Source organism: Oculina patagonica, chromosome 4, assembly GCF_052425735.1.
Source record: "Oculina patagonica isolate OP01 chromosome 4, crgOcupat, whole genome shotgun sequence".
NCBI lineage: Eukaryota > Metazoa > Cnidaria > Anthozoa > Scleractinia > Oculinidae > Oculina > Oculina patagonica.
In genome coordinates, this window is record NC_135761.1 from 27,973,430 (window position 1) to 27,987,123 (window position 13,694).

Below are 13,694 nucleotides of genomic sequence, written 5' to 3' on the forward strand. Positions count from 1 at the left end.
ATTGCTCCAATGAGAATTTAATTAGACTACTAAAAATCCAAAAACGGTGTGCACGATTAATACTTGATGCTAAGTTCTCTGATAACTCTGTGGAGTTATTTACTAAATTAGGATGGATTCCCATAGACGATATTATACATAGCAGAAAGCTTTATCTATTACATAAGATTAGTTTTGGACACTGTCCGGATTATTTCATTCCATATATACATTATTTAAAGGACACTCATAGCTACAACACTAAAGCTACAACAAAGAACAACGCAGTTCTTCCTAAATATAAAAGAATTTCAGGTGGCAGGACCTTTCACGCCAGCGCAACCCGCCTCTGGAACAATGTTGACGCTTCTATTCGTAATGCTGCATCGCACAAACAGTTTACAGGAAAACTACACCAAACGCTACTAAAACAAAATGCTGGACTAGAACATTTTAAAATCAGCAGCACTTTTTAGCTCTTATTGTATTAAATTAAGTTTAAATTTTTATCACTTTAGTATATAATATGTAGTTAGGTTTATATAGAACATTTTAAAATTAGCAACATTTTTTAACATTTTTTTTTTTAGTTCTCATTGTATTAAATTAAGTTTAAATTTTTATCACTGTCTTTAGTATATAATATGTAGTTAGGTTTATATAATTTGTAGTTAAGTATGTAATATGTAATTAATTAGAGAGGACCATATTGTAAACTACTGGGCCACCAGTAAACTATGTTACCCTCATTAAATTAAGTCTTATTATTATTATTATTATTATTATTATTATTATTATTATTATTATTATTATTATTATTATTAGCATTATTAGTATTATTATTATTTTTATTATTATTATTATTATTATTATACAAATACAAAATACTATAACTAACTATTTAATGTTATATATTGATAAGCTCACCTCCAGCAAGCAGCAAGTTTTGGTGAGTAACAAGAGAGCGGACATCTTGTGAAAACATACGCTGAGAAGCAGCTTTTACCCAGTTGGAAACACCATCCTGGTAATTTAGAGCAAAAAAAATTATGTGATGAAATAGTGGAACAGTACAGTAGTTGTGTATGGATAGAGTCTATTGCAGTTACACGTGTTTACCTTGTTAGTAATCTGTCGAAATTGAACAACCTTACTGTCTACTCCTCCACTGAATACCATGCTCTCATCCTGAAAAGTCAAATGATTTTTATCTTGCTGTTAATAGAGAAAATAGAACAGAGCAATACAAACACTATGCCAGCCATGATCCAGCAACACCACAAGATCAGTAAACTGCACACTGTGCAAACTGACTTCATGTCATGAGTTTTATTTCATTTTAATTGTTCCCTTCTTTAATGCTATGACAGAAAATATTAACTACCATCAGTTCTTACTATTAATTCTATTAATTCTAATTCAGTCAGTCATCTGATGGAAGAGCTATGCAGAAAACAACTCTTAGTTATAAGAATTTCAAAAATTAAAGATGTGCTACACCAGATATGAAAAACCACTAAAAACCACCCTTTATAAGTGGCCAAAAATATGTGGAAAAGTATTCCTCATGTAATGCAGCAGCACGAGACCCCGAGGAAAGGGTGCAACTAATACACTAAACACATTTTACAATTATGAACAAAAGATGAGCGAAAATTCTTAAAACAAAAAACAAAGCAAGGATGCCAAGTAACAACTGACCTAGAATGACCTAAATCTCCCACCAAAAGCTATATATACAGGGTATATATTCCATGAACATCCCATAACAACCCGCGAACCTCTGAAACACGCCATCAGAGAATTAATTTCTGACTAATTTATTCATTCAAATGTCAGAAATTACATTTAGAATGTAATAATATACACCTAGCACTAGGTTACAAAAAAGGGAAATATAACTCTATCACCAACAGTCACTTGAATTGTCACATACTTTATAAACTAAAAGCAACTGAAAAGACTCTAACTTCTCTTATGTTAGTGCTGATTCAAATTACTGTGTTGCCATGATGAAAGAAAATGCTATTAATAGTAATAATCATTCTGAATGTCTTGGATTCAAGATATTCCATTTTTGTTTATATTCAGATATTAAAATAAAAATATAATTGGCTGTGATATGGTTTAGTAAGGCCATTTAGCTTCAGCTGTCTGGGGTTCCTAAACACACTTTGTATGAAAGCAAAGTTGTTAGGAAGTGACAAGAGCGAAGAAGCAAAAGGAAAACTTTTGCAATTCTTGTGCAGTGTGATGAATGCATCGTACAAACCTTATTTACACAAACAGCAAGTACATCAGCCATGTGTGCCTTGAAACTCTGTAAAGAAAACATCAACTAGTTATTAATACAAGATGTGATAGACTGTATCCACATCACTATGTTATACAAGTCATGTACTAACAGTGGAACCCTATCCAGTTTTATTTGAACACAACCAGCACTAGATGTCTGGGGATCTGTATTAACCCTGAACTGCTGCTTGTTTTTTGACGGTATTACAGATGTGGAAGTTTTTACAGAGCTTTTTAATTGTACAACAGTGTATTATTTCATTTTTTTTACTGTTTCATTGTCCCAGCTCTTTATTTAACATTTTAAGGTTATGGAGGTACAGTAGTGTGGCCGAGTGGTTAAGGGTGTGGTTTGGATTCAAGTTCTCCTCCTTGCCTCTCACTGGATTTGTTCTTGGTTGTCCTGAGTTCTACGAGCTCTGGCCTGATAAGCCACTCTATGAGTGAACACAAATGCAGACTTCACCTTACTTTGCATTCATCAAGTTATGCCTGCACATGAAATTTTGGAGAACATGAGAGTTAATCAAAAGAGTTGCTCTAAATGACAGTGTCTCTTACATCATCGTGCCTGTACTGCATTGATTTCACATGTCAGGGGGCTAATATTATTTTTATCAAATCATGTTACAAATAACCCCTTTACCACCCTTCAGGGGTGAGGGAAAATGGATTGATGCTTTTATTACAGACATGCTGTTTAAACAGCAACTTTTTGTGGCCAAAGTGTTTGAAGGGGCTCATAAGGTTTGACTGTACCTGAATCAGTGTTCCCTGTTGGCCATCCCAAAACTGAGTATTTCCTAAAGAATCTCCTGTGATGATCACAAAATTGCTAAAAACAACAACAACAACAAGTGTCTTAATGTAATGAAAACCTCCTCAATTACAAACCACAAGCAGTGTTTCTTTTGCTCCAAAATCCATTGGGAGAAATTGTGAGCAAGTGTTATACATGAATGGTGAACCTGTGAGTTGCGGGTAGTGTGGGCGCCGGTAAAAGAACGAAAAGAGATCTAGTGACTGCTCTGGATTCATCCAGCGGTTCTGAAGCTCAGCACTCAAGAAGTGACATGGTATTTTGATTGGTCAGTCTACGAAGTAGTGATGGATATCTGTCATCCATATTACGCTATTATGTTATTGTTGAATTTGATGGCACACTCAGGTCATGATTTCTTCACAGTTTTGGCCTAGTGTGTTTGTGTGTGACAGTGTACAATCATTTAATTCACTTATATATGATATCTGGATATTTTCCAGAGTTGAACTGTGAACTGACTGAAAAAAGTTACTCTGAAAAGGACTAAAATAATTTTACAGGGAAAGAAAATAAGTCTAACAGAGTGCTCAATAAAAAAAACATTCAACAGATTGGGTGAGCACTTGCCACTTCCTTGAGTCGCCACACCAAAACTGAATGTCGCTGACGTGAACAGTCAAAAGGCTTCAGACCCACTGTTTTAAACAAGTGAGAGCAGGTCTACCTGTTTACATGCAAGCACAACTGTCTTACTGTTACTCAGCGTGCAAAGAAGTGCATGTCCTATAGCCAGGAGAAAGTGGATTTTATCCTTGACTTGCGCAACAGGCAAGTGAGGGTTTTCAAGGAAAACTTCTAGGGAATTGATCATTTTTTTAATGTATCTTTATTCAAACATATAACATTGACATGGCATTACACTTTTTTAAACTAAACACTCAATGGAAAAGAGAAAAACAAAACAAACAAATAAATAAGCTACACTTAGTTACAAGATATACACATGCATTATTTTCAAGATACATTCATTACATCACTTAAACGAGGAAATTGATCATGCTTATAAGGGGGCTTATAAGCATTATTGGGGCTAGTTAAAATGATTTTTGGGCTAGTACATTCTAGCTACAGCTTGCCCTTCGGGGCAAAAATTTTGATTTCTTTTCACCCTACTATAAGAGGACACATAACAAAACAACATTACAGCTACAGTAGACAACATAAACAGAAACCATTAGCCAAGGTTTATTTTGGCAGTTTCAGCAAAGCACCAGGAATTATTACAATACTTTATACTACATACTGGGAAAAAAACTTGCAGGAAGTCTAGGTATGAAACATGGCTTAAGTTCTAAATAGCCCATCCTATCATTACAGACAATACACAGCTCCAAACATTCCCACCAAAATAGAGGTCACATGTATGACAACGAAGAACGACAAACTTAACAGTAAATGTCTAAAAAATTAAGAGGTGTAGGCCTTGAATGACTTCCCACGTATTTTATATTCATCTGTTATTATAGTCCTCCCTCATTCAAATGCTCACTTCAGCTGGGCTAGCTATATAGCCCGCAGAAATATTTCAAATAAGAAATATTTATTTATTTGATTGGCTAGATTTAAATTTAAATTCATGTGTCCCAGAGCCACTTGTTCCTAGTGCCCAGGCTCAGCCAGCTAAGACAGTCAAGTGGCTCTTGGGACAAGAATGATTCTTCCTCGCATAAATGTCAAAAATTCCATTTAATTCAATTTGTGAATAATTTAATAATAATTTTTTTTCCATAATTTCACTTTACAAAGGTTACCTTGTTATATGTATAGCCCATATCAGAGTGCTTCTAGAGTGAAATTCATCCATGGTGATCCTTAGATTACATTGACCTGAAGTGGTTGAAATCAAGTAACACATTCATTTGTTAGCTTCTTGTAATATAAAGATGACATTTTTGCATTCACCTTCCTTCATGTGAGATTTTCTTAGTTGTTAAACCTTCATACTTTTAGTAATTCTTTTCTTTAGCCCACATTTGAAAAGAGGCAGCCTTTTACCATTACAGCTTTTTCAAGCATAGATGCTTTAGATTACCATAGACCTTCAAGGAGTGAATTTTCATCATTTTTTTCAGGCCAAAACAACTGAAAGATTACTAGTTCAGTTATTTAGTTGTATGCATCCTTTAAGCCAGTGATATGCTTTGAAGCGATTTTAGACACTTATCATGGTGAATTTGATCACCATCCAGGGATGCAGTCAGGGACATGCATCCGACTAAGTCACCATTTTGATCGGACAAAACAAAAGTGAGGTCGGACATCATATCACAGTACAGTACTGCCCGATATGTGAACTTGCTAATCTAATGCGTTGTCAACACAGAATGTTGGTGTTTGCACTGGAAAGCAAAAAAAGGTGTCCGGACATTCTGTCTGACACCCAGGGGGGTACTCCGGCTTGTAAATGACGGGGATGATCGAAGGATTTTTTTGGGTTTGAAATTTTCGATTCCGGGATTTTTTTGGGTTGGAAAATTTGGCAAGTATTTTTTTGGGTGACTTGATTCAAACAGGGGATTTTTAAGGTATTAAAAACGAACTAAAGTGCCTTGGTGCGGCCTTGGCGTATTTATGGTATGATGAATAATCAAACTTGAGCGTTATTGCCCCTCCTGGCAATTTAGGGGCAATTTGACAAGGGATTTTTTTGGGGGTAATTTTTGGTCCAGGGATTTTTTTGGGTAATGTCGGAAGACTTAGGGATTTTTTTGGGTCCTCAATTTTGCCTCCATTCGATCATCCCCGTCATTTACAAGCCGGAGTACCCCCCTGGGGACAACAGTTGGAATTGGCAAATTGTGGTTGGCCATTGTCCGATGTCCGACTGTTATTTGCAGCCCTGCCAGTGAAATTCTCATGTTAATTCAACTGCTGTCTCCAACAGGCACACAAGATTATTAAAAAATAATTTTAAAAAAATGAATTTCAGGTCAAAGTGATTCAAACCAACTTTTGATTTTGATTTTTTCAACAATCTTTAACAAAGAAAAATACAAATCAAACTAGTTTGAAATCATTTTGACCACTGCAGTGAGCTGAGCAATATTTGACATGCAAGCCAATGTAGATTCTGTTTTGTTGTTATTATAATGTATGTAACATGACAAGAAAGTTTTAATTTATTGTTCATATTTTAGGGATATAATTTCCATCATAATCAAAACATACTCAATGAAGAAAACATTATTTTGCTTTTTCCCTTTCACATGTTTTGCCCTGTGATTAGTCATTTTCATATGTGAATAATACAGGTACGTAACAGTGTAATAATAAAGGTGTAATAATGCTGCCAATCTTATTAACTTTCTTACCCGATGTTATGCTATAAACTCTCACTGTACTGTCAGAGGCTCCTGTCACCAAAATGTTATTATTCTGATGCCAACTAAGACACAGGACTCTACCTAGCAAGGTAACACATGTAAACCTGTGATTCACATGGGATGACTGTGCACAATGTAGTACAGTGTATGTACGCATCTGGGCTATATGAGAGCTTTGAACATGCCAGCAAATCAAACATTCACCAAGATAACACTTACATGTAGCTGATTATCAACTAGAAGTAGCTGACGTTTTAAATGTTAGCCCTTTGTTGAAGCTCTGATGAAGGACTAATGCTTCAAAACATCAGCTTTTCAAAATTGGCTTTGGCAGTTTATTTACCTTGCAGTTGATAATCAACTGAGTGCTACACTTGCCTGCCAACACAGCACAACAGTTTCTTTAGAAAATAATAACTTTATTGACCAAGATACTTTTATAAGTTTCTGACCAAATCAAGCTTAATATACTGCTAGGATAATAAGCATTTTAAAATTATTATTCCACATATTGCCTATATCAACAAATTAAATGTCAACAACTACCAACACATTACAAACAACTTATTCATGACGGACTGCAAACAAAATGACTTAATTTGACTAACAATAAATGGAATGAAACTGACCAGATACTAGTGACAAACTCTAAACAAGTCCAACACCCAATCAGACAATAAACAGCACAGCAATCTCATGACAGTTTAATACCTTCTTGTTGATCCAAAGATTTACTGTACAGTAGGCCATCATCAGCTGTAATTTCAAATAGCCTCACTCTGCCATCTTCACAGCCTACCTGTCAGGTAACAATAATATTATTAGTTAGCTTGGAATGAGCCAAGAAAAATAGCAGGCAGACACCATCAACCCTAGACTTGCGGGGCTTTCAAACTGTTTTGAAGTTACTCCAGCAACTGGAAGAGTAGGCGGCTGTGACAAGTCAGGGCTTGTAATTAAAAAAATCCTTGTTGCCATTTGACAACTAAACTTGGTAAAAAAGGTCACCTTTTGTTGCCAGATTGTAAAATCAAATTGGGAATAGTTTAAAAGCGTTTAATTTATTTCACTTTAATCCAAAAATGGACTGAATACATAAACATTCAAAAAGAAAAAATATCTTATCACAAGGATTAAAACAAACACATTATACAAACACATTATATATGAGATTGTTTGGCCACTAGTTAATCGCAATGTAGTTGCCATTTTGGCAACTAAACCAGAAGTTTTAGTCCACATGGATGAAATGTTAGTCGTACTGGCGGCCGTATCAGTAGCAATTTTGAGCCCTGTCAAGTTAGTTTGTTTGTCATACCTGTTAGTTTATTGCTATGTCCAAAGTATCCGGCAGAACTCTGGCAGTTGTCGGCTTGTTTAAAATACCAATGAAATTGTACCAAGAGTAAAACTGAACCACAATTTATACACCATTTTCTCTCACATAAATTATTTCTGCTGCTACAAAATATGGATATACACTTACTGCCATGTAGGTTTTTGCACAATTAACTGATAAACACCACACAGGACCTCCAAACGAATCCACTGTTACCTGAAAGTGTAACAAGGCAACTAAATCAGTTACAGTTCAACTCAGTTAATATGCTGCTGAGAACAACAAGCAGAGGAACCAGATGACCTGTTTACATATCAGTTTAAAGATAAATGCTTGAATTAATGCTGCACTTAAAGTTTTGAATTTCACGTTCATTTTATGGATGTTGCTTTATATTTATTCTTGACAAAGATACGTCTAAGAGTATGAAGGGACAAGCGGTACCGGTAATTGATAACTGCGTCGTCAAATGGAGGGTGGGTGCCTGGAACATCCAGGATCTTCCACTATTGGCAGGCAGCTCCTAGATGGAGACTGCTCCCATGGCTGGCAAATCCTGGCAACCCAGCCATGATCACCCAAGCAGAAAAAGGAGGACAGGCACCCATCACACTGATTTAACAGTGGAAAGGGAGGGAGGGAAGGGGGAGAACAGATTGAACGCTTATCGCTTATTTCTTGGACAAGCAACACACCACTAGCTAACGCTAAAAAAATGCCTAAAATAGGGAGCATATGAAGCCCTGGTGCAAGGGCATATCTAAAAAACTGCTGACCATGGGGGAATGCTGACGCTTTTTGTTGTTAACTCCGTTAAATTGCAATTAACTAGTACATAAATAATAATGATAATGATGATGATGGTTTATTTGACATTATATCCACATTAATGGCTCTTCACTTGTCCACTAACCTAAACCTAGAAGATTGATTGTTAATACACTCATTCCCAACCTTAATATGACAAGTCAATATTAAAATATTCAGCAGCAGAGTTTTTCAGTATCGTGTTTTCTTGTAGCCTGCATCGCAGACAAACTCTGGCGGCGCAGGATAATTTCTTTGTAGGTTTTAAAAAAGCATTTCTCTAAGGGATTGTTCCATTCTGCTATTGGTGCTGATTGCTTGAATCACATGACATGATTTCTGAAGTTTGCATATCATGCTCCTTACCATATTGTAGTTAACCTCTTACACCTTGTTGAAAATAAACTGTAAGTACCTTGGGACGCAAGTTGATAAGATCCCATTCAGTGATTTCAGCATGAAGACCTCCTGTAAAAAGTCTACCTCTGCACCAGTCAAGTGATTCTACTGATGTCCCATTACAACCAGGTATAACCTAACAACAGAAATAATTTCTCCATAATTTATCCAGGACCTAAATATAATGTACAATTTATTAATATTTTTGTTATATATTTTTGGTTGCTAAGATTTTAAAAATAGAGAAGATTAAAATCGATAAATTATTTAACACCACTGATTAGAATGTCTTAGTTTGTAAACAACAATTTTTAGTCATCTTTTTAACCCATCGATGCCTGCAGGGTTTTTAATGAGCAATTTGGCCCACTCCTAAAAACCTATCCAGCACTCCAAGCTATGAGCATTTGGTCGTCATAACAAGTGAGAACAAAATTTCACGACTGAATTTTCCAAACTGGGGTCAATTCAATAAAACTTTTACACTTGCAATTTACACGTTGGACCGTTGTTTTTACAAGCGCACCCGAAATCAAGTTCAATAAATGTTGTTACAAGCTGGAGTTACAAGAGTCCGACTAGTAGTTACAGGTGTGGTGCTACGCCTGTAAAAACTGAAATTAAGCCAATTCAATAAAACTTTTTACAAGAGTCACACTTGTTTTTGTCGCACTTGCCGCTTGTAAACTACAAGAGCAATTTACAAGTCATAAGTCACTTGTAAGCTTCGAAGACAATTTATTACCGGCTTTATTAAAGGAGAAAAACACGACGTCTTTGAGCGAAGAAGAAGTAGAAGAACTGTTACAAGACAGAATTAGACGAAAGCCTTGAAATGTTTAGCAAAGACGGCTTCTTGACGTCAAAATTCATGCGACTTCAGATAGGTGTGTTTGCAGAGCATGGGAGGGCCAAGAGGACAGGCGATAGGAGCTATTGCAGTATTTTCTTTAGATCTGTGAATATGAGTGAGTCAATGAAGTTTGCTGGGTGCCAGTGTAGCATGAAGCATGAAGGGTGAAGCATGAAGTTTGCTGGGTGCCAGTGTATGAACTGTATATAGTTTTACCTTGATATTTTATTTATTTATTTATTTTTTTTTTGTACATATATATATCAGTTTATATTAGCATCTCTTTTTAAATTATATTTTTAATGATTTTAATGTAATAGTAATGTCGGTAATTAATTTTATTGTAAATAGTCGTGCGTTTTTTACATGAGCCCCTGGCTCGGGAGATTGGGCAACCACTCCCCACGTGTCGACTTTAAATAAAATACCTTATACCTTATACCTTATAAGGTCGCAATGTTGGGAAATGGACTAAACGACACTTTAAAAAGAATACCGAGATTTCTCCATTATTTTGTCATTAAGTACAAAGATGACATTACTTTATGGTCTGATGATATGCATGACTAAGAGACTACAGTGTAAATGAACTTTCAGAGGTAAAAGAATGAAAGACAATGATGGCTTCCGACCTATTCAGTTAATGATTATAGTTTGATAAATAGCCCCCCTCTCTCCAATATTTTTTACAAATATGCTGGAGATTCACAAACATTTCTTGACTATTTATTTTTATTAATTAGCGGCGTGATAATTACTTTAAAAAAGTGATACAACTCCAAAATAAGTAACACAAATTTATTGACTTCCAACATCTTGATATAACTTCCCCAAGACTTTTTTATCTGCATTGACTTATTCATTGTTTGGTCTCTCTAGGTCCTTCTTTAGCTTTTTTAATTTAAGTTCGTGCAGTGTTGCACTTCCTTCTCCTTGTCTGTTACCTTGTTTGGCCTTTCTTGTGACAGTTTACGATAAGGGTAGAAAAACTATCATTTTATTTTCCTTCATGAGCTGTGTTATAAAACAGTAACTTTTGTGTTTTTTACAACATGCCATCAAAATATCGAATAAAATTACTTTGCACTCAAAGTAGCAAACAAGCAAAATTGGCGTCATTTACAACTGCATGGCTACAGTTGTAACTTACACGTGTAGTAAGACTCGCGCTACACGTGTAAATTCCAGTGTTTGAATTTTTTTTATTGATTGCTTGTATTAACAAGTCGGACTTTACATGCGGTTTTTGCAAGTGTAAAAACTACAAATGTAATTTCTTAATCGAACTGACCCCTGGTCGCCAATTTGGTGACAAGTGCAGATCAATTATTATGGGAGGCGCGGTGGCCTAATGGTTAGTGCGCCGGACTCCGGTTTGAGTGGTCCGAGTTCGAGCCCTGGCCGGGGTCACTTGTGTTGTGTTCTTGGGCAAGATACTTTACTCTCATAGTACCTCTCTCCACCCAGGAGTATAAATGGGTACCGGCGACATAATGCTGGGGGGGAACCCTGCAATGGACTAGCATCCCATTCAGGGGAGAGTAGAAATATTCCTAGCCGCTTAATGCTACGGAAACCGGGATAAGCTCCGGCAGTGTGGGCCGCTTGTAATTGGCTCATGGCTTCTCTGGCTTCTCCCTCAGATCAAAAGGGCTGGCTGGGCATCAACAGTTTTTTTTTCGACAAAAATAGCCCTCTCTAGGTATTGTGTGACCTTAGTATAAATCATGGCTCAGACTGATCTGTTTGTTGTGCTGTTCTATGTCTTCAATTGTGATTTTGAAAACCACATTTACATTTCTATTAATTGTTTTACCATATTACTGTCAGTTTTAGTTCTAATTTACTTGTTTTGCACAGGGTTGGAAACTAAAATTTTGGAGCACTCTGGGTGAGTGACCTTCAAATTGCACTCGCCCAGATCAGTTTTTACTTGTCCAGTCTCCTCCATTAAGGAAAGAAAATTTAGCCCCCTCCCCTCTAAAATGTATACTTACCATGCCATTGCGGCGGTAGATTGCGATACAGACTGCAATCTATTTCTTTAATGAATCAAAATAAAAAAATCGCCAAAATAAACCTTATTCCACAATTAAAACGTGAGCACCCTTACTCCAAAAACACAGTTTTATTTGATACGTATTTCCAAATTTCTGTAATTTACAAGCAAAGTGTCAAAATTGCACAGAAAAAGAGGCAGGAAATAGCCATCTTACCACGTTTCGTAGCTCGATGGACAAGTCAACGTATCTTTGACCAGAGGTAAGGACGTCCATCATGTACATCTAACAATCACCAAACAAAAGCAATTTTTGTCTGTTTACGGACGCGAACACAGCTTTGTTGGAGATTTCAAACTGTTGGTAAGCTGTCGGCTTGTGGAAAGTGTAGATTATTGAAATCAGAAAGTAAAAGTTAAGCTTATTTTGAATAATATATTGAAAATTGTACTCGCCAAACCAGGCGAATGATTCGTGATTTGTACTCGCCCAACAGTTTGCACACTCCCCTGGGCGAGTGGGCAAGCACTAATTTCCAACCCTGTTTGCATGTTTAACTTCTTTGCCTGTTGTATACCCCATTGGCACCTATGCCGCCCAAAACAGCTCATGTGAAAACCACCCTTAAAATTCCTGTGCTTCATGTAAATGCCCGAAAAAAGGAAATCATGACAAATTTTTATTATGCCCATTCTCTCCCTTCCTAGAGACTTTTTGGCTCTATAATTTTGTTCCAAAGGTAATAAGGGTAAATGAAACACTTTGTCTGTGGCGATCGGTAGACGTAATTTCAGTAGAATGATTCATCCGATCTGAGATTATTGAACACTAAATTTTCGGTGGCCTCTGTCCACCTTCATCAGAGTATTGAAAATGAGTTCGTTATAATATAAGCGCGCGCTAGTCATGTTTGAATACGCCATCCAATCTTTAATTCCTTAACAATGGAGTGTAAGCGCGCGGAAGGGGTTCCCTTTCGTTAACCGCCTTGGAATCCACCGTAGAGTGCCACGACTCTAGGAACAGTCTCTTGGTGTAACTTGAGATTCCTCGTTCAAGGATCGTGGCATTTCTTGGGTGGATGTCATGCTCGGTTGATTCCGCGTGTTGTTTAATTGCAGACTCTCCATTACAAGCGCGGCCGGGATCGTGTTCGGCTCCGCGTGAGCTCCAAGAGCGCTTACTTTCTCCAATGTAAGTAAACGCGCAGTCATTGCATCTGACCTTATAGACGATTCCTCTTCTTTGGTGGTCTTGTGGCCGATCTTTTGGTTTCTTAAAGATCTGGCTAAGCGTTTGGCATGGTTTGAAAGCCGTGCGGATGTTGAACTTTCTAAGCACGCGACCAACCCTGTCCGAGGCACCACGTACGTACGGTATGCTGGCAAAGTTCGCAGGTCTTTCTTGCGTACGTTCAGGCCGAGAGTTGACTGTAAGGCACTTCATGCAAAAGCCTGTCTGGGTACCCATTTGCCCTTAGGTCTTTAGCCACACGTTTCGTCTCTGCGCTTCTGAGGCTTTCATTCGATGGTAAATTGCTAGCTCTGTTGAGTAGCGTTCTCACCACTGCTTCTTTGTGCTGAAGGGGATTGTGTGAATTGTAGTCGAGGTACTTGTTGGTGTGTGTTTTCTTTCTGAAGACATCTACCTCTAGCAAACAATCAGAATCTGTTTTCTGTGCATATTTTTGGAGAACTCTAGGGGTCCTAGAAAGAAGGTTTTGTATATATATCTTCATCCATGCTCAGGGCTTGGGGTACTTGAGCTTGGTACACTGTTAGCTATTTTATGGCATTTCATGCAAAAATGAGAGTTGAAAAAATAAACTTCATGTAACTTATACAACAATCTGTGCTCAAGTTTTTGTTTAGCTACC

General features: G+C 36.9%; 1 protein-coding gene across 3 annotated transcripts in view; it reads right to left on the bottom strand.

Annotated features, from left to right (window-relative positions):
• The window catches only part of LOC144650065 (U3 small nucleolar RNA-associated protein 4 homolog), a 51,379-nt gene that overhangs the window by 30,992 nt on the left and 6,693 nt on the right, over nucleotides 1-13,694 (bottom strand). For all 3 annotated transcript variants that reach the window (XM_078509712.1, XM_078509713.1, XM_078509711.1), the window contains exons 3-11: nucleotides 8,982-9,101; nucleotides 7,907-7,975; nucleotides 7,132-7,219; nucleotides 6,409-6,501; nucleotides 4,849-4,924; nucleotides 3,034-3,109; nucleotides 2,252-2,299; nucleotides 1,099-1,167; nucleotides 907-1,003 (exon numbers count right to left, since the gene is read on the bottom strand). In XM_078509712.1, the coding sequence (XP_078365838.1) occupies nucleotides 907-1,003; nucleotides 1,099-1,167; nucleotides 2,252-2,299; nucleotides 3,034-3,109; nucleotides 4,849-4,924; nucleotides 6,409-6,501; nucleotides 7,132-7,219; nucleotides 7,907-7,975; nucleotides 8,982-9,101 (736 nt within the window). The remainder of the gene's footprint in view (nucleotides 1-906; nucleotides 1,004-1,098; nucleotides 1,168-2,251; nucleotides 2,300-3,033; nucleotides 3,110-4,848; nucleotides 4,925-6,408; nucleotides 6,502-7,131; nucleotides 7,220-7,906; nucleotides 7,976-8,981; nucleotides 9,102-13,694) is intronic.